This window comes from Trachemys scripta, chromosome 6 (genome assembly GCF_013100865.1).
Source record: "Trachemys scripta elegans isolate TJP31775 chromosome 6, CAS_Tse_1.0, whole genome shotgun sequence".
Lineage (NCBI taxonomy): Eukaryota > Metazoa > Chordata > Testudines > Emydidae > Trachemys > Trachemys scripta.
Window position 1 is genome coordinate 105,934,767 of NC_048303.1, and position 21,918 is coordinate 105,956,684.

The 21,918-nt window shown below is 41.2% G+C and overlaps 1 protein-coding gene across 50 annotated transcripts in view; it reads left to right on the forward strand.

Moving 5' to 3' along the window:
- PTPRD (protein tyrosine phosphatase receptor type D) overlaps nt 1–21,918 on the forward strand; it is a 601,896-nt gene that overhangs the window by 205,419 nt on the left and 374,559 nt on the right. For all 50 annotated transcript variants that reach the window (XM_034773574.1, XM_034773573.1, XM_034773577.1 and 47 more), the window contains exon 2: nt 17,992–18,159. In XM_034773574.1, the coding sequence (XP_034629465.1) occupies nt 18,075–18,159 (85 nt within the window). In that variant the 5' untranslated portion in view covers nt 17,992–18,074. The remainder of the gene's footprint in view (nt 1–17,991; nt 18,160–21,918) is intronic.

A 21,918-nucleotide genomic window follows, 5' to 3' on the forward strand; every position in this document is an offset into this window, starting at 1 on the left:
ACTTTCATATTAGCTATGTTTTCCGTCACAACCAAAATTACCTTCCGTGGACCCAATTCATTTATTATATTTTTTAACTGGTAAGCAATATATTGGGTTGTGTGGTGATGCTCAGTTATGCATTGGAGTGAGTAAAACACTGGTTGTAGAGTTGTAACCATGAAGTTGATGACACCCTCACTGCAAATACTGTTCCATCCATCAGACAGTAGAGACACTTGAGGAGTTTGTGCAACACCAACTCCATGGGCGGCGGGTATAATAGCCGAGGGAAGGCTTTGCCTACCCTGGCGCTGCTGCTGACCCACCGCTGGAGAACTGGGCCACGGTGGCTTCCCTGAGACCTCCACCGCCCCCTCCACTCCACCCTCCACCTCCAAAGGTCCCCGCTGCTTGCCGCATCCTTCCTCCCTAGGACAGGGAAGTGAGAAGTGATGCGGAGAGCCGGCGGACTGAGAAGGCTCGGATGGGTGCTGGCAGGGGGACATCAGGGGCGGGAAGGCCAGTGGCTCAGTCCGGTGCTGGGGCTGGCCCGGCACTTGGGGAGGCTACCAGCTCGGCCTGGCACTGGGGCTGGCCCAACTCTGGCAGTGTTGGGGCCGCCCCGGCGCTTGGAGGGGAGGGCAGTCGGTTGGGGGGGGTGGCGGCTCGGCCTGATGTGGCTGGGGCATGCGGGCCGGGGCTCCTCCGGTCAGGGGGGACCCTCAAGGCTTTTCCTTTTATGGGGGGTGGGGGAGTGGGCAGAAGGGGTGGGGCTGGCGGGCTAGCCTCCCCAAAGTGGGGATTCACTCTCTGCCCATAACTAACCCTCTTTTTCACTTTGTCTGCTTCAGCATTCAGAAGACTTTCTGCAAGCTGTTTTCTGTTTGGTTCTTATGAAAAAATTCTGGAACAGAGGGCTTTTCAGCTATATGAAATGGTGTATTGCTGGCATAATTACCTATAGAAACTTACGGTCAAGTTAATTTTTCTGGTTATAGGACATTCTATCCCTTAATACCAATTTGATGAATGTCTGAAGACTTTCCAGGAGTAGGAGTTTTCAGTGCTGAAGCAGATGGAGTAACACAATTTGTATTAGAAGATGAAAAAATGTTATTCATATCTTCATGAAAAGACTCCATGTTTCATGGTGATGCTGCCAAAGATGGAGTAAAATGAGAATGCGCAAAAGAAAACAAATTTTGTTGTAACCCAGGTTTCCCTGTTTTGATGCTTGACTTCAATAGTCTATATTTGACAGTAGCTGGACACATCACAAGAGTTCAACAGTGTTTCTCCATTCTATCTACATGCATCACATACTCAGAAGCACAGAAATTTCACTTAGCTTTAACAGTTTTTCCATGTTCATGTCTAGTAAAAAATGTCTACACAAATGATTGTCTTTCTCAGAGTCTGCATAATTTATTATGTCATTGTTATGAATGCCTCACTACTTTTGGAATGCTCTCTAGATTATGAAGTATCTAAGTCAGCCAATAGCCATTCACATCTTTTCTGTCTGTGTTGGGAGAGAAGGTTTAATGACACTTGAGCTACGTCTATACTAGCGCTTTTGTCGGTAAAACTTTTGCCGATCAAGGATGTGAAAACACACTCTCCTGGTCGACATAAGTTTCACTGACAAAAGTGCCGGTGCAGACAGTGCTATGTTGACAGGAATAGCTACTGCCATTCCTTAGGGGCGGTTTAATTATGCTAATGGGAGAGCTCTCTCCCGACATAGAGCGGCTACACGGGAGACCTTACAGCTGTGCAGCATATATTGATGGCCTGGTATGCAAATGAAGATAGACATACAATGTTTGTTCTAGAAGATTTCAGCCAGTCAAAATGCTTAGCTTTCAATTAGTTCACCTTTCCCTCAACAGGTAGTTAGCATGTAGTCAACTGAGTAATCAAGACTTTAAGTGAAAAGGTGGCACCATGATGCAGTCAAAAAGGTAGGCGGCTGCTTACGTTAGGGCGTTCTTTCTGGAATATTTGACAGCATTTGACCCTGGTCAAATGATAGGTGGTCAGTTGACCTGTCAATTGACATTGTTTGACTGGTCAATTGACAGGCTTGCCAAGCCTAAGTGTACTGTGTTGCAAAGTTTTTATTCTTCGTCATATCTTTTGAGAGGACACTACTAAATCTCAATAGCTAACTTTCTTTTTTACTGGTTCTGAACTAAGTAATGACCAAAAGAGGTTTCAGTTGCAGGTGAGGTGAACTTGATGACCATTAGAGATAGCAGCAGCTGTTATTAAAAAATAATAGGCAGAGGCACATTGAAAAGGGTAAGACACAATTCAGTGTCATTTACTTCAGTTTCAAACAGAATTGAACTTCATTCTCTACTTAGCTTAGAGGAGCTAGACCTCGTGGGTATTTACTGAAATGTTGTGTGAGGAGGAGCAACATCAGTAAAAGGACATAGGTAATATCCAGGTCCTCGTGTATTTTACTGCAGCACAGCAACATAGGTGCAGCGAGATGAGCCACTGAACTGCCAGTAAGGTCATTCCTCCCTGATGCATGAGAGAAAGGATCTTCTGAGCCAAGTTGCTTGGGCAAAATCGTCCGAACCAAAGCCCTGGATAGTGGAGCTTTGTCCCTTCAAAGCATATTCAGAAATTCATCCTTAAAAATAATAATATTTCTAAGATAATTAGAGCATTTTCCAGCAAACTTTGGTTTCCATTGTGCCAGGAGGATAGGGATAGAGACAGTAGAAGGTGATGTCCACTTGACAGCAATGCAGCATTTCAACCTACTAACAAAATATCTTCCTCCTGATAGCAACACTCATGCTCTGGCTCCTTGCTCACCTGTGTTGTGCCTTTCTTTCCAAATGGAAGAGATGATAGCACTAGGGGAGATAGGTAAGCTAGAGACGTGGCTTCTGATAATTCATTACTGGTGTCTGGTAGCAATTGTACCTTAGACACTGAATGATCTGTTATGAGAACACTTAACTTCTCTCTTCTCAGTCCACGTCTATACACACCATCTCCCATGTGAGCACATCCTATTGCAATATAATTTCTACAACTTTTATGCAGCTAACATCCAATTCTCTTTTCCCTTTAGGTCTTTCACTGATCCCACCCTTGACTTCTTCAACATCTGTCTTAAATACATCTATATTTTATTTCATTATTATAACTTTCTTATTTGCCCTTCATAATGGCAACAACACAAGAATAACTGCTTTGCAAGGGAAGTACCGTCATCTGCATCTTTAACTCATTCATCTCCTTGTTCAGCTCTGACCTTCTGTGACGGGGTTGGGACTCACCACCACAGTGCCTCCCGCTGGTCACTCCCGGGAATTAGCTCAGTCCACTGGGGGTGCCCACTCCTGGTGGTGTCCCATCCATCTCTTGCTCTCTGTTAGTGTTTTGACCCGTGTTGCTCCCTTCTGCTCGCGGCGTCCCCTTCAGGACACTGCCCTCCGGCAGTTCTCCCTAGTCCATCCTCACCCCCTTCCGGTGGGTGGGGTTAACAGCAGTCTTTCACCTCGCCCTAGCCACAGTGGTCAACCACACTCCAAAGTCTAGCCCCTTCCCTCAGGGGTCTAACGCAGTCCTCTAGGGCCACTTCCAACAGCCAGGTGTAATACAAAGGGGAAGGGGGGGACCCAGGCCCACCCTCTACTCTGGGTCCCGGCCCAGGGACCCTCTGGCAGCAGCCTCCGTGCCCTCCTTCGCTCCACTTGTCCCTAGGCTGCTTCCCCTTCGGCCCCTTTGCACCTTGTGGGCCCTTCTACCAGGGTCTGCAGCCTGGCAGGTACCGGGCTGGAGTTCCCTTCTGCTCCCCCGAGCCTGCCCAGCACTGTGCTGTCCCAGGTGCTGGTCTTCTCACTCAGGAGACAGACCTTCCTTTCTGAAGGTCTGGGAGAGACTCCCTGCTCCTCTCATGGGCAGCCTTTATATAGGGCTGAGCCCTGCCCTGATTGGCTGTCTCATGCCCAGCCCTGATTGGCTCTCTAACAGGCTGTCCCTGCTTGACTGCCATTTTGAACAGCCTCTCTGGCCTGTCTTAGCCCACTCTCACTGGGGGGTGGGGCACTTGCCCCACCACACCTTTCTTTTACCTTTCAGGTCCATAACTGTAGACACATCATCAACATTCATATCTGCCTTTACCTTGGCAATAGTTCTGCTGAATGGCTAGTCCCTGACTTTTTCACTTCACACCTTGATTACTGTTAGCTCCCTCTTCTGTGTCCCCTCCAACTCACTTATCCAAACTCAACAGAATGCTGCAGTGTCCTTTCTTACATCTACACAAACGTCCTTTCCTATCCTATTCTTCAAGGCCCTTCATAGACATACTTCCTTATCTTATCTCTTCCTATATTCCCATTTGATCCTTCTATCTTCTCGTTCTGGCCCATTCCTTACTTTTAAGCTTTACAAATGTATCCCTTGATTTCACAGCATCGGCTACCAATCTACTCTCCTCCTGCTTTTTTTCTGTTGACTTTTTTTATTCCTTTTTAAAACACAATTAGAAGCCCTTCTCTTGAATGTTGACTACAACAAGTAAGCTTTTATCAAGCCTTCACGTGTCTTCAAATAGAAACAACCAGGGAGCTATAAACCAGTTAGTCTCCAGAATTTTGTAGAGAACCAAAGTTCAACTATTTTAAAGGATATATTGTTAGAATTTTTTCTAGATCTAGGTGTTATATGTAGAAAACATCAAGGTATCACCAAAAAAAAAAATTGGCCAGTGCTTTGTAAAATAATGGGGTTAGTTTGTTTTTGTCTATTCATCAATGTGTCTCTTAGAGTAATTAGGGTCAGAGAGTTACTACATTCTTATATTTGGATCATTAAAGTTTGACTATAACACTTTGTTTAATAGTGAAGATGGGCTATTTGGCTAACAAGGTTAAGCATTATTTTTTTCCATTTGGAGTGTTCTTGTATAGGCTTATTTCACTGATAATAAAATTTATTTATATTTCCATCTTCATTTATCCCATACCTTCCAAATGCCAGGGGACTACAATCAATTACTAGAGAGGTAATAGATTTTGTCATGGCAATCTTTTTCTACAGTTGTACTCTGCTACTTACTTTCACAAATACAAACACAGTAGGGGTCAGTGGGAGGCCTAACCTTTCTCTCTACGTTTCACTTTCCACCCTGAAGGGAGTTGAGGTGGAGGTTCTGCAAAGCATCTAAAATGGAAGATCTGAACCACACATTGTTATTATTTACAGATATGATGGAGGTTTCTAAAGTGTACTATAAAAAAGAACACACATTAAGCTACACTGCCTGGTCCTGTTGATCATTTTACTGACTATTTTATTTCCGTCCAAGAACTGTTCACTTCAGGAGGTTCCCTTTGGTGTCTAGAAGGATAGCGAGTGAAAGTCTTATTAAGGAAGCTCCCACAATAAGAATGTCCGTAGGCTTTTGTTGACTTTTGAGTCCTTTTTCAGAATCTGTATGTTTCTTTTTCTAAGTGTAATAAAAATTACTATATTTTACAAAGACCTTTTATAGTGCTCAAGAATATATTTTTTCCAAAAGAGCAACTATGGGCAAATATTTTTTTTGTGCCGTTATGTCATATTTTAGTATGGGAAATGCATAGTGCTTTTATTGCTTCAGGAAGTTTTTGTACTTTATTATTAAATCATCTTATAATGCCAACTGCTTTTGAAAAATAACCATTGCAGTTCTCCATCTCTTCCTCTAATATGGTTGTATTGCCATCAGCAATGTTATAATAAAGTGCAGTCAGCCTAATCTAGCTGCAACTGGATTACTGTCCTGTGTACACTCTGTGAATTCACTGTCTCAGTGAGTTATGCTTCATTCTGATTAGGCAACAAGTATTTTGGATAATATTGAAACAAAGCTGTAAAAAGTTAAAAGAAAAAGAAGAAACCATAAAAACAAGAAACTGCAGATACACCAGGTTAAAGATGCCTTGTTGTGTTGCAGCCAAAGGTTTGGCCTGTTGTTAACTTCTAGTTTACTTTATTATCCATGATACCCAATATGCTTTTATAGTGCTCCTAAACTCAGTGCACAGCCCATGTAAATGAGCTCCTGGGGGAGGTGGGAGAAAGTCTATTAGGGAGGATTGTAAGGATAAGAGCAGCGCAGCTCCATCACTATTTCTACGGGAGCCATTGTTCTGATTAGTGGGTCACCCAGTGCAGCAGGACTGGCTAGTGGATCCACATAGTCAATGACTTACTAGCTCCCCTCTCATCTGCTGCCAATAACTCCTTACATTCTTGGGCACAGAAAACCCCTATGGAGCTGTGCTCCACAGTGCACAGACAGTACAGATCTCTTCACTCTCTCAGGGTATGTCTGCACTACGAAATTAGCTCAATTTAATAGAAGTTGATTTTTTAGAAATCGATTTGATAGTCGATTGTGTGTGGCCCCACTAAGCGCATTAAGTCGGTGGTGTGCATCCACAGTACCGAGGCTAGCATCGACTTTTGGAGCGTTGCACTGTGGTAGCTATCCTCCATCGACCATTGGAAATCTGGATTGAGCTCCCAATGCCTGATGGGGCAAAAACATTGTCATGGGTGGTTCTGGGTACATGTCGTCAGGCCCCACTCCCTCCCTCCGTGAAAGCAACGGCAAAAAATCATTTCTCGACTTTTTTCCTGGGTTACCTGTGCAAACGGCATACCATGGCAAGCATGTAGCCCACTCAGCTCACTGTCACCGTATGTCTCATGGGTGCTGTTGGCAGATATGGTACTGCCGTGCTACACAGCAGCATCCCCTTGCCTTGCCGTGCCTTGCGTATGGCAGATGGTGGAATATGGCTGCTAGCCGTCTTCGTCGTCCCGTGGGTGCTCCTGGCCAGCCTCAGTGAGGTCTGTCGGGGGCGCCTGGACAAAAATGGAAATAACTCCAGGTCATTCTCTTCTTTAAGTTTTGTCTAATGGAGATTAAGTCATGCCAGCTGAAGGCTTCTGCGTCAGGCTGCTCTCCCAGTCGGCAGCACCATGCGGTTGCACCTACACCAGCCTACCCCTTGTTCCCATGGCTCATGAAGCCTGGACAGTAGTAAGGAGCAGTTCAACTATAGGCTGAGCAAGTGCATAATGGTGGTAGAATGTGCCTTTGGATGTTTAAAAGCTCGCTGGCGCAGTTTACTGACTCGGTTAGACCTCAGCGAAACCAATATTCCCATCGTTATTACTACGTGCTGTGCACTCCACAATATCTGTGAGAGTAACGGGGAGATGTTTATGGTGGGGTGGGAGGTTGAGGCAAATCACCTGGCCGTAGATTACGCGCAGCCAGACACCAGGGCGGTTAGAAGAGCACGGCAGGGCGTGCTGTGCATCAGAGAAGTTTGAAAACCAGTTTCATGATTGGCCAGGCTACAGTGTGAAAGTTCTGTTTGTTTCTCCTTGATGAAAACCCGCTCCCTTGGTTCACTCTACTTCCCTGTAAGCCAACCGCCCTCCCCTCCCCCCTTTGATCTCCACTTGCAGAGGCAATAAAGTTATTGTTGTTTCAAATTCATGCATTCTTTATTAATTTGTCACACAAATGGGGGGATAACTGCCAAGGTAGCCCTGTATGGGAGGAGGGAAGTACAGGGTGGGGTAGTTGTAGGGGCATCCCCTAGAATGGCATACAGCTAATCATAGAAGCGGCATGTCTGGGACTCTGACCTGGAGCAGCCGTTTGCCTCTCTGCTTCTTTGGTAGGCTTCAGGTGGCACTGCTGCGGGTCCCTGTTATAAGCCCTGTCCTTCATGCCCTTGGAGATTTTTTTCAAATATTCCGGTATTTCGTCTTTTGGAACGGAGTTTGGATAGCACGAATTCGTCTCCCCATACAGCGTTTGGTCCATGCTGGAGCTCTTTTGCAATTCTGGGACTCTATGGTCACCTGTGCCATTGAGCTCTGCATGGTCACCTGTGCTGATCAGCTCGCCACGCTGGCCAAACAGGAAATGAAATTCAAAAGTTCGCGGGGCTTTTCCTGTCTACCTGGCCAGTGCATCTGAGTTGAGAGTGCTGTCCAGAGGGGTCACAATGGAGCACTCTGGGATAGCTCCCGGAGGCCAATACCATTGAATTGCGTCCACACTACCCCAAATTTGACCCAGCAGGGTCGATTTCAGCGCTAATCCCCTCATCGGGGAGGAGTACAGAAATCGATTTTAAGAGCCCTTTAAGTTGACAAAAATGGCTTCATTGTGTGGACGGGTGCGGGGTTAAATCGATCTAAGGCTGCTAAATTCGACCTAAACTCATAGTGTAGACCAGGGCTCAGATTCTGAAATCTTTCAATGGGGGAATACCCTAGTACAATAGTTTTTTTTTTTTCCCCTTTAGGTCCACAAGGTAGAATATTCCTATCTATGGACAAAAAACAATCCTGATTTAGACTGGTTGTTTAGCACAGGAATAATATATATAAGCCACCAAAAACTAAGACAGCATGTTGGTATTAAGCTATCGCTTGTCTGGAAAAAAGAAAGATGTTAAAAAAATATTTGTATTGCTTTGTGTTTTTCATTGGCTTTAAATGAAAAGGCAATTCTCTTCAAAGGAATATACATTAATACTAAACATAAGAACTGAAAGAATTTTGTGTGTAGAAGTCTTCCAGTGAATCAGTCACTTTGCCGGGAAAACTCTCATTTCATTTTGTTCTTAAAGCCAAACTTTGGGGGGGAGTGGGCGGGGGATCTGAATAGTGGGTCATACTTTTGCTTGATTAAAAAATCTATTTTATTATATTATCAATTATTGCTTCCTTTCTATATATTTAGGAAGAAACACAGGTTCTATAGCATTATCATAGATCTCACCATATTCCTATTCAATTGAGTTTGCTGGAAAACAATTCCAATAGATACTGATTAAATAAAATAGTTATTTTAGCTGGTTTTCACCAGGTTTGATCATATGCATTTCTACAAAGGAACAATGTATGCTTTAATTAATAGTTTCTGCCTAGGATAAACTCAAAGCTGGGATTTTTAAGGGTTATAACAGTCAACCCATTCTAGGATTATTGCAGGTCAAAGTAGAGGGGCATTGACAGAGTATGTGTTTGATAATAAAGATTTCTTTCCTTCAGCGTGCAAGTTTCCAGAAAAACACATCCATATCCCCACTTCCTAAAGATATAGGGTGAAATCCTGGCCCCATTGAACTGTCAGCATTAGAAATAACCTGGGTCTGCTAACAGATACGTTGGCACAGTTTCTTAAATGGTTTAAACTGTCCTAACTCCACTGAAATCAATACCAACTGGAGTCATTGCAGCTGAGAATCTGCCCCATTATCGCTGGAGGCTTCTAGCATTGCTTTAAAAAAACGATTCTAAAAGTTATAGATGTACAAATTCTCAGCAAGAATTTTTTAAAGTTTTTTTTTAAATTCTGTGCATTCTCCCACCACAATGAGAGAGACTTCACCCTCCCCATCCCCAAAAGCCATAAAATCATGGAAGATTGGTCCATCTGTTACTATTACCCCTGATAGTCAGGGACGCAACTCCATGCTCTGGGGTCTCTAAGCCTCTGACTGTCAAATGCATGGACTGCATGACAGGGAATGGATCACTTGATAATTGCCCTGTTCTGTTCATTCTGTTTGAAGCATCTGGCATTGGCCCCTGTCGTAAGACAGGATATTGGGCTGGATAGACTATTGGTATGACCCAGTATTGCTGTTTTTATTGTAAATATTACAAAAGTACATGTAAACAATGCTTATTCATCAGTTCCATTGTTTGGAAGGAAAGTAGGCAAAAAGGAAGATGGCCAAAATAAAGTGTCCTAATGTACAGTTTCCCATAGGAAAAAGAATTCTGTGTTAATATGTTTTTATAGTCTATAAAAGTGACTAAGATGTCAGAGCTTTCTAAGTGTCAGGATATGTGACATCTTGCAAATGCATGTATGCTATAGATAGCTGATAATTTAGAACATGAATCATACTATAGAACGATTAGGCTAATAGCAACAGATATTCTTGTCTGTTTTAGGATTACATATAAAAAAGTTGATTAAGATATTCATTTACAAGAGAGTCTTCTTCATACAGGGAATTCCACTAAATAGCAATTTATTTAATGGAAAATCCTGCCTAATAGGTATTTTTTTCTTTGTATCAAACTGCTTTGCACTAATTTAGTACAAATGTGGCACTTTAGTATCAACTCTCATTAAGCTCTTCTCCATTTTTTACATACTTATTTTCTGCTCTGCACAATAATGGGGGTCAGTTCCCTGGTTACCCTGCATAATTTGTCCATGCTCCACAGTTGCACAACCATTTGCATCCTGAGCAGAGAACTCCCCAAGGAATAGGCACATAGCACCTGTGTGTCTGCCATGTCCTGCTTCTTCTCCAATGTCAGTGATTCTTCTCTCTTGTCCTGGACTCAGTCCTAGGAGATTGCATTAGGGAGGGCATGCAGGTTTTTCTCCACCAGCTGAACTTGCTTCCTCTTAACATGGACACTCTGTCACAGTGCGACCAGCTCTCTAGCCCTCTTCTTCTCCCCTCTCCATTATGTAGCCTTGAGTGTGGACCACTAGATCACACATTAAGTTGTTTTTTCCAGGACTTTCTCACTAAGTCCCCCAGAATGCACTCTGGCTTTAAGAGCCCAGGAAGTTTGGTGCCTTGTGGATGCCCAAGCTCTCTGGGAACCAGGTTACCAGACACTCTCCATTCTGTTTTGGGAGAGAATCGTGAGGCCAATTCCTGGATCCCTTAGTCTCAATAGAGAGTAGGTCCTGAAGCTACTTGACGGTGTTGTTGAACTGCTCTCTCTTTAAAGTGCTCACTAATGCATATGGGTTATTGTCTGGCTATGCCTAAAGAAGTAGAGGAGACATTTGACATAAGTTCAATATGGCTGCAACTTTATTATTAGATGTCTGGGACAGCAGATAAAAGTGTACAGTGCAGGCAACCCCATGTTTAGTCCATAATTACCCGGGAGGCTTTTACCAGGTCCCTCTCTTTTTTCATCCAGGTCCCTTCAGCAAATCCACCCGCCCCCCTTGTAGGAGGGTTAAGATGGACTATAAGAATGGGGGGTTGGCTCCCGGCCAAGCAAATCATAAGAGTCCTCAACTGCCCTCGGTTTGTTCCTTTAATGTACACCTCTTTTTAAGTCTGCTTCAGGTGTAGAGCTGCCCCTTTTAAACCTCACATTCCCAGGGAATGAGTCGGCGACCACACTGACCCTTTTTGCAGCAGTTTTCCTCCCCTCCCCCCCCAGCCATAAAGCATTGTTCCCTTCACTCGGCCAGCCAGCCAAATACCACCCCCACCCCGCTTAAAGGTGCAGAAGGGAAGGTTCATGGAAAGGTTCACACCTCCTTTTACCTTTTTTTTTTTAAAAGCAACTAGTAAAGATAGTAAAGAACAAGTAAGGTTGCACAAGTAATATCTCAAAAAGTGAATATATGCAAATATTAGGGTGTTCAGGTTCTCCAAGGAACATTAACTTGGCTACGTTTGCACATATGTAGCGCTTTCTACACATACTTTACTCTTAAATGTGTAGCTTAATCTGCAGTTGTTAAATATATAAATATAAATCTTAAAACAATCTGCAATGTGGACAAATTAACATTTCAGTAAAAAAGGACTTGTGCTTTCCCTGATTTCCATGGTTTTCTGTGATTTTCAGCAGCAATCTTGAAGTTACCTTGAGTTCAGGTTTTTTTTGTGCTATTGTTTCGGCCTTGTTAAACCGTTTGTATGTATGCCAATTACTATGTGGGAAATAATATGAAACAGTGTCTGGAACAATAATTCTATTCTTTAGCATTAAAGAGTTGAAGGAAAAACTCTGTTTTAACTGTTTCATATTTAACTTAAGGAAGCTCAGAACTGGGACATTTATTGGAAAATTCTAAATAATGACAAAACATGTTGTGGCAAATTGAAATCAATGTTGACTATTAACTTTTTTTAAAAAAGGTTAATGAAAGCAAAATCCTGCCTGCATTATTTTCACTATTTAATATTGATATTGCGCTGTAGCCCGAAGGCCCTCGACAGGATCATATTTGTATTGTGATAGGATCTGTACAAACAATCATACTAGGGGGAACTGGGTTTGGGCCATGCTAGATATATGGAGGATCTCTGAGCTGTTTTGCTAGCGGAGAGCAGGACTGTTCGGAGAACCTTCTAAGACTAGGCTCTGTAACAGACTATTCCACTACCTTTAAAAGAAGGCAGCATATACAGTGGGTCTTAACTATGCTTCCAAACCAGGAAGTCATGCCCCCACTAGGCTGTGGTGCACTGATGGGATGCATTAGGCATTTCAGTTTAGTGCTTAAGGAAATGCTGTGCTGGAATTGTACCTAGATAAATATGCACACTGTATGCCATATAGTACCAAACCCAGACAAATAGTGTGCATATTTTAAAAAAAGAACAAAAAACAAAATACTATCCCAAACTACTTTTCTAACATCTTTTGGCTGCCTGTTTGATAAAAGAACAAGTTAGACCTAGGACTGCAGGCAGTTGCTGTTGTTTCTGTAGAAGTATATTAGTTTCATATGTTCCATTTGGAAGAGTCTGAAATTTATCATTGTAAAAACAATTCCAAGTCCTATTTTTGTTAAGTCAGAATAATTTCTTGCTCACCTAACATGCTCCATCATTTTCAGCCCTGATTCTCTTTCTATTTGTTTTTCCTGGTGGTGTTTCTAGTTTAAGGGTGGCTGAGTAGTTTGTGACTACTGAACTGGTAAGAGTTTTTCCTACCCTGTCTGACTGGCTCAACAGTTATTAATGTTTCTTTTCAGCCAAGATTTGAGGATGAAATCTGTTTATCGAACAGTAGATGGAAAACTACTTGACTTGCACCGATATGGAGCTGAGTTGCAGGGGCTAGAAAGTGGGCACATTCTAGAATTGTGGGTGTGGTGAATGAAGCATGAAAATAGAGTATCACCACTTTTCTCCTCACTTCAATCCTATCTACTTTGTCATATGTGGGACATGGTCAGCTGTTTTGTTGTTGTTGTTTTTTTAGCAAGTATTATGCAAATTGTTTTCCCATCAAACCAAACCCCAGATCAGAACACTCTTGAAGTTTAGAAAAGTTCAGCTCTAGATCCCGTTTAGGCCAATCCAGCCCCCCAGATTTGAATGCATCTGCACTTTGAGGAAGCTGGGGTCTGATTACTAACTTGGTCCTATGCTAGGCATATAGGGCTACATTTTCTGCTATTGTAAATTGGTTCCATATGTGCTGGAACTAGGGGTGCTGGGGATGCTGCCGCACCCCCGGGTTTGAAGTGGTTTCCATCATATACAGGATTTACAGTTTGGTTCAATGGCTCTCAGCACCCCCGCTATAAAAACTGTTCCAGCACCCCTGATTGGTGCAGCTCCACAAACTAGAGTAGACCAGGATCAGTTAACAACAACAGAAAAAAATGGCTCAGCTTTTTTATGGGAATTGACATATCTGGCTTCCCTATATTCCTGTGGCTGGGAGGAGAAGGTGCTATCAGAAATTCTCATCTGGAAACTGTTTTCACTAGGGCAGTGTCCGCTTCCAGAGTATTCATGTTACTACTGGAGACTTAATATTTATGTCCTCCTGATTTCAGAGGAGTATTTCCTCTTCTGAAACTTTACTGGGATTTCCCCCTTTGCCTCAGATGTTTGATTTTTCTAAAAGGAGTTTTCAAGTGCAGTACATATGCTGGATTTGTTCCCAAAAGTCATTCTGGAAGAGGGCCTTTTGGGGTGAGAGTTCAGCATCTCAAACTCTCTTTCAGAAGTCACATGGGAATGTGGACAACCAAACCTTCAGTTTCAGCAGTTGTGTATTTGGTTTGTAGATGAATATAGTTGGGAGTATTCCATGGAATACTGCCTTTGCAGCATGTGATTGAACAATACCTCTGTTAGGCTTCTGTTATCTTGTTTCTATTGAAGTCCTTGGGAATTGTCATTGACTTCAATTGAAGAATAGGACCCTCACTTTATAGTCAGTGCTGAAGATATGTTTTTCACTGATATTACAAAACTTGAGAATTGATATTGTATATTCCAATTAGGCCACACTAGAATGAGAAAAACAAAATCCTCTGCACCATCACCTCAAAGCCTTTTTGCATGTAGCCCTCTAGGCATGATATGACCTCCCATAGCTTATCTGCAAGTCTCCTGCTCTACCTACATTTAAGTCCCTTTTTAAAAACCCTTTTTTGCTGTGCTGAATACAGTGAATAGTTAATACAGTGGTATTAAAAAAAAATCTGTCTTTGTTGCTCCTTTTCCCATAACATCTAGCTACACTTTTGTTTTTCTCCATGCTGTGATCGCCTCAGGGCAGGGACTATCTCTTCTTGAATCACTGGAAAGCATGTAGCACACTGTTGGTGCTCACAGATAGACTATGATGAAGAAGTTGAAATTCAATTGGTTGAATCTGTTCTAAGAGCTGTATTACAATACTTAAGAAAATTGAGCATCACCTGATAACCAAAATGCTCTTGTGATGCTTATTGCTCCATGCTCCTGTGCCATGTGATTAGGAGTATCACCTGCTTCATGCTGACTGAGGAGAATTCTGTTATGGTAGTACCCTGTGGGGATTCAGGATACCTCCCCCTTCATCACAACTCTGGCTGATTGATATCGCTTGTCAAGGAACTTCCATCTTCTGTTCTCTTAGCTCACTCCACAAACTTACCCACTCATTCTGGACACACTATTTGTTTCCACTCTCTACTTTTCTCAGTTCATCTCACATACTAAGGAAAATGGACTGGAATAGTTATTGTGGAATAACTTTCCATGTGAGCACTTGGTTCTGGAATACAAGTCACTTTATTCTGGAATAATTAGTGTGCTTCCAAAGTGGAGTAATTATTCTGGAATAAAATTCCTTTTTTTTATTCTGTAGTACAGTATCCACAGGGGCAGCTCGTCTGGAATAGCTATCCTGGAATAGCTTATCCTGGTCAATTTTCCTGTGTAGACAAGCCCCAAGACCCAGCATAGAAGTTTGGGACAGGTTGAGAGGAAACGGTCACACAGTGAATCTAGTACCTTGCAGCTGGGAATTGTAATAAAATTGTTTTGCAAGGGGCCAAAGGTTGGCTAGAACAACACCTACTACTTGGTTACATATAAGCCCTACTGCAGAGGAGGTGGGGGGAACATATTGCTGTAGCTGAACAGCAGGTTTCATCGCCTTTCTTCTCTCACCTGACAGTTGTTTCTGTATTTGTTATCTATTATACCATGTTCCAGATGTTGCTTTCTCACAAAGCAAGTTGGCTCTTGCCTCAGTGTTCAGTTCCCAGGGAAACATGGTGGTGCTGGGAGAGTTATAGTTTTTTTGTTGTAAGAGTATGTGGAAGCAGAGATGTACCCAAACAAAAAGTGAGAACTCTGTTATTCTCCGACAATTAATAGCACGTTTTCTTAGTCTTTTACTAATGGATGTTTGGAGGTGGCTTCATTCATAGCTGGCATGAGTTTTGTAATATCAGTTTAGTCCTCATAAAGCTTTTCCATGTTAGTTTTCACAAACAAGCAAACAGAAACAACCATCCAAAAAAGTCCTTGCCACTTTATTCAGTACAGTTTGGTACAATTGTCGATGAGGAGGTCCAGGGCTGAGGCTAAGGGTTGTTGTAGGTCAGAGCTGAGGCAGAGCACTGTGGAGAAGCTTGACAGCACTTGCCTCTCTCATAGCTTGTTTCTCTCCAGAGTTATCCACCCGTCATCCACATGACTTCACTTACAATATTTTTTAAAGAAACCATCTACAAAAACAAAACCAACAACAACAAAGTCCACTCTGCCTGCCTTCTCCAAACACTTGTATTTTCACAGCCTAAAATGCTAAAACCCTGCTGTAGAAGCATAAGCAACTTAAGAGAAAAAATAGAAGTTCAAGGTTCACCTGCAGAACATATTAGTATGTTTATCGGGTTAGTTAAGGCCGTCACACACTGAAGGTGCAGAGAGGAGGAGCAGCAAGGGCTTCAGATTGTGTGTTGGGAGCGATAATGAATGTCACCTGGGGCAGAGACAGAACGTTTGGCACTACTGGTATATGTGTTTAGAATGAATGGGATTGTGTGTCTTTAATAACTGCAAAACACCTTATCTTCTCTTCTGAGCCACTTGCATGCCATATTTTGTGTGTTTCCCTTTCTCTTACAGACTTCCTGTAGATTCTGAAAAAAATGCATTTAAAAGCCTTATTTCACTTTTCAACTGGGAAGTCGGGGGGGGGGAAATACTTTTCAGTGTCACATTGGAAAATAACTTAGCAAAATAGTCTTGTGCAGGTCGTTGTCTTTCTCTTTCCCTGAGCCCTCACTTTTTTTTTTAATTACCAACAAACCCTCACTCCCTACCCCCAAGGCATATTTTATGGCTCAGACATGAACCTCAGTGGCCATTATATTTCCACTGTGCTTGTTTGCAGATATCAACGTGAAGATTTGCATGGTACAAAGATTGTGTCAACCCTTCATCTAGTAAAAGCAAAAAAAAAAAAAAAAAATCACCTCTTCTCTGAAAGTGCAGTTCATACATCTCCATCTTTGTGATAGCACTGAAGCCATTATGTAGCAGTTGGCCGTGATACGCTTGCACAGACACAAATTGAGTCCGACAGGACTGATGTCTCATGGACTTTGCTGTCATTTGAAATGCTGGCACGAAGATGGTAGCGATGAAAGGGGGGAGCTGGTGCCTTCAGCACTTTGCCTATGAAGATTTCGTAGATTCATATCTCTTGATAGCGGTAGCTGATTCGAGAGGTAGTTTTACAAAAGAGATTGATAGCAGCAGTAGATTTCTAACATCTGGTCATCTTTTTTTTTTTCTTCCTTGAGTAGATTCTTTCAGCATTGCACTGTAGTATAAAATAGGCTCTTCATACCACCCACAAGTCTGTAAGATCCATCAAGTGGAATAATTAGTATAATTCCTTCCCTCCCTTTTGGTTTTTATCTTCACTGCATGGAAGCTACTCAGGCAGGGTAATGAAAAAGAGAGTATCTGTTTTTCTTATTGTGTTTGAGCTAAGTTTCAGACCTACCAAAGTATATAACTTACAACTCTTTTGAAAAGTAATATTAAATTTCAGTGTTATTTTAGTGACACAGTCGGGCTATTTTGGGATATCTCTAATATTTCCTCTCAGAGGGAAGCATTTCTACGTTCTGCAATTTCTAATACTTCTTGGGTGGAATGGATTTAACAAAGAGTAAAATGGATTTCTTCTTAAAGGCAAATGCTTAAACTGTATTGTTCATTAGTTCTTACATAACATGTTAAATTAAACTGACTGAACTGAATATGGGCTCTTTATTCATGATTTCTGTATTGCATAATTTAAATATACATGAAAATCAGAGAGGAAATGTAACCTTTTAGACATGTGGGACCAAAACTGAATATGAGTTTCGATGTGTTAATATGAGGGATCCAGTATGCTAGCATTGCAAAGCTGGCATTAGGAATAGTCTGAGAAGCAGATTTAGCCCTGTCATTCCTACCTGATGCCAGGAAAGCAGCTTCCAGTATGTCATTTGTTAGAGGACTTTTATCCTGGACATTGAATCCTTTCCTAAACCCTTCCTTACAGTATCAGTATGGCTCATTCTGGTGATGTATTTAACTAATAGTTCATTAGAAACGACAATTCATTCTCATGATATATTACTCAGAATACAGTGCTGAGCCGGCAAGACAAGACCCAACACATGGGATTGGTTGATCTGAACATGGGAGAAGAAAAGGTGTGCTGGGGACAGGATGCTCTATGGCTCCAGCATTCTGGCTCCAGTGCTAGTAACATCTGCAGCACTTCACTACCTTCAGTGTACTACAGTCTCCTGAAGATTCTTTGTATTTTTAAACTGTTTTGCCCCTAACTGTAAATATTGGGAAAAACAAAACCAACCTCCCTAACCATATTTTGCTCTCTCTCTCTCTTTTTCTTTCCACTACTCCACAGGCTCTGAAAATACTTCATCAGAAATTTCAGACCGGACAGACTCATAGTGGCTTCTGAGCCAGTGAGACCGAGGCTGCCAAAGCATGCTGGTGCCAAGCTGTCGGATGATGCACGTAGCCAGGCCAGTGGTGGTGCTCCTGTGCTTTCTGCTTTCTGCTGATGCTGAAAGTAAGCTTTACTATTCAATGGTGTTGAGGTTTTAGCCATAATGAACAGTTTTGTTTTCAGCTAACAGTTGCTGAAGGCCTCTGGATAAGTCTCCTTTTCAGTAAATCTTAAAACTCTCTGAGATCCTCTGTGGCTCACAGCCAGTATTTGAACAGGTTTGTTTATGTGACTTCCTTACCATTTTTCCTCCTAATGCTCCTTTTCTTAGTCATCTAACAGTTTCTACTGTTCTCTTTTTCTTTTCTTTTCTTTTTGCCAGTTAGTTGGTAGAGATAATATTAGTGAAATTATATAGGCAAAATGAAGCCTAACCTTGCTTACCAAATGGCAAACATCAGTTAGTTCCATTAGGAACTTGTTTACTTCCTTGGATATTTCCTTTTAAGTTTAGTAAAATAAACAATAGACTGTTGAGTCCAATTAAAATTCCAGGCACTTTGTAGCTGTCACAGCAGCTGTTCTAATATATTATTTCCGACAGCTGTCGTGGTGTACAGTATTCAAACAAATCAAGCAGAACTGACAACTTTGGTCTGAGTGGGTAGTGTAGGTACCTAGGTTCTGTGTATTGGACTCATTTTGTGATACTGCAAGGTTTTGGTCAATTAGCTTACCAATTAATGAGAAGATAATATCTTCTTTTTAACTGGGAAATAATTAGGCCTACCTTGTTTACATGTGTTGTTTTTCCCAGCTGTCCTGTGGCTTTTTGCAGAAATGATATACCAACAAGAAAAGCCACTTGTGTCTGCCTGTTGACAGGCTGGTTTACTACAAGCTGTTCAGTTCACTTGGTACAGCAGCATTTTTCTTTTGGCTCTTCTTAGGACTATTAAAACATCAGCATTCATGAACTCTGGCCCCCTTCTGACTTTAAAGTGGATTCTGATCTCACACCACTTTTCCTCTGTTGTAACTCTATTTATCTCAACGGAGTTGCTCCTTTGTGTTTTCATAGTTGTAAGGGAGATCAGAATCGGACACTGTTTTAGTGAGAATTCATTCAGTTCTCATTAAGGCTGTTACTAAGCTCATTGTGGACTCCGAATTACATTGATATAGCAGCTCTTAAAACATGGAAATGGAAAAAAAAATTATTAAGGTTCTGTTTTCTAAATATAGCACCATGACATTAAAATACATGAAAAAACAAGCATGCACAAAACATACATGTTTGTAGAGTACTGACAGTTGAGATTATTTGGGTTGTTTCCAGACAGTTAATGACCAGCTGGGATAGTTGTGTCTAAGGTGAATCCAAGGACATTTTAAGACTTTAGCCAGCAAATAATTAACTGGAAAATAGCTCAAGCACTAGACATTTCTGCTGTTTTAAAGCACCATCTATTTTAAAAGACAAAATCTATGCTTAATGAACAATAGATTTTAGAATCTGGTATTGCTTTTCTGTATAAAATGCCAGAGTACTGTACTTTTGGTGGAGCTGAAGTGAATTTGTGTGTGTGTTTATATTGCTTGTTCTTTACCAATCAGATAACAATTGGCAAAAGGACCGCTGCACTGCTCTTCTCTTTTATAAAGTTTATGAGAGAAGGGAATATACTCCACTGAGGACTAATGTAGGATTTACTTTCAAACAGGCTGTACTATAAAAGCACTTGAATAAGGATCTTAATAGTGCTTTGAGATTAGCTTTTCAAAATTATTGTGTTCCTCGCACATGTCTTTAATACTTAAAACAAAATGTGGCAGTAGGCTCTTAGATGTTGTGGCAGGAGGTTGCTTTGTTAATAAGCATCTGTTATTAGCATGCATCAACATGCAGATTAAGGGTTATAAAGTTGTGCTTTAGGATTAGGATGAACTTTTGTAGCAGTTATTGTTGATTAATCTTGGCTAGACACTAAGGAATGATCATGATGGGTAGAAAAGTGATGCAAAAATAAAGATTATTCACCTATAACTAGAATTATTGCAGATGATTTCTGTAGAGGTCAGACACATCCCAAGAGTGGGAATCTGCAGAGGCCCTTTAAAGAAGATGCTTATCACATGTTTAGTTTCTTTGCCTTTTGCACACTGGTTTATACCATATTGTTGCGTCATTGCTCATTAATATTTTCCTTTGATGGTATTGGATATCAAATGTGTCCTGATTGCTCTCAACATAAGAAAAAAATCCATCATGTTTCCATAATTCCTTAAAAAATAATCCACAAATCAGCCATAGGCCAGCTAAATTCTATGACAGAGGAACTGACAGCTGATCCGCTACCCTTTCTGGAAGGTGTCCCTATAGTTAACGGGCATTACCAGACAGAATTTCAGGGAACCAGGGCAGCCAGCCAAAAAGGGATAAATTAAGTTAACCACATCTTGGAGGGGTTGATAGCATTACCGTATCATCTACTATTATTATGCACTAAAGTATTTCTTCTAGTGGCAAACAACAATAATGGGTAATAAAGAGAAAAATTAGTATGTTTAGATCTGAATTTAAAAGGTTTAAAAACAGGAAAAATATATTTTTAATATCAGAAGGCTATTGGACATATATCTAAAATGTTAGTATCAAACTAGAAATGGAATCATTATGTTCTTTAACTGAGAATTTGCTTCTCTAAGGGAAACTGAAATTCCTGAAACTAAATTCAACCATATGTATACTAGCCATGATTGTATCCTGGAGGGTCTGAGATGACATTCAAGAATAATGAGTGGTTGGATAATTGTATTAAACAAAATAATATTTTTGGTACATGTGTTTTAAACATTTCCCTTTATGATCAATAGGGGTAAAACAGAATTGGGCAGTATAGCTTATGTTTTGTTTTTTTTATGGGGGAAATGCAGTTTCTAACCTGTACAATTTGAAATATTTAGTTTATTTAACTAAGAACATTCTAAAACATTGCATGTTTCTTTAGCTTAATTTTCCTTTACTACTTTTTCTTTTAAATAAAATATTTACTTTTACTCCAAAGTGGAATTGTGATACAATGAAAGGGAAATATGCTATGACTAATGAATGTAGAAAGTGGATAGATTTTTAGCAGTAGTGGGTGATCCTAAAAATGATCAGTTCATATATTCAAGCTTTTATGAGAAGAGACTTTCATCTTAGGTACCCTCTACTTCCTGATTGCAGTCTGGTTATAGATATAAGGTCTGATCCTGCCAAGTGGTGCGTGCCCACATTTCCCAGTGACTTCAATGAATACTAAGCATGCTTCGTACTTCATGGGATTGTCCCCACAGTGAGACCAACTCTTTGCTACTTAATTGCTTCCTCTTCTCAGGTCTGGCTGGAGCAAGGCCCTGCAACACATGGGGGATAGGGGAGGGGAATTTAAAAAGTTAACGTAACATTTTGGTCATCTGAATAGGTGGGTTCAAGTTTTGGCTGAAGGTTTAAGTCCGTTTTAATCTGATCTGAATGGCCCCTTAGTAACGTTAATGAATGAATGAATGTTAGCTAGATGCTCTTAGAGGTGTATGTCTTGTTTTTAGTGAACTTTGACTGTCTAATCTGAAGAAAAAATCCCTGTATGTGTAAATCTATAAATGTTGTTCCCCTTCCATTTAGTCCCTCTCCCTATACAGTTAAGACTGAGATTTTTGAGTTTCAAGTAGTTAATGTGCACAGACTTTAAAAGTGTGTGTCATTATATACATACAAACCAATGCAAGTACTGTTCACACATATTTTATTTAAAGTCTTTCTATATCATGAACAATAAAATATACAGTCTTATTCTGAATGAAGGGATTTGGCTCCACTTAGTCCTGCAGTTAACA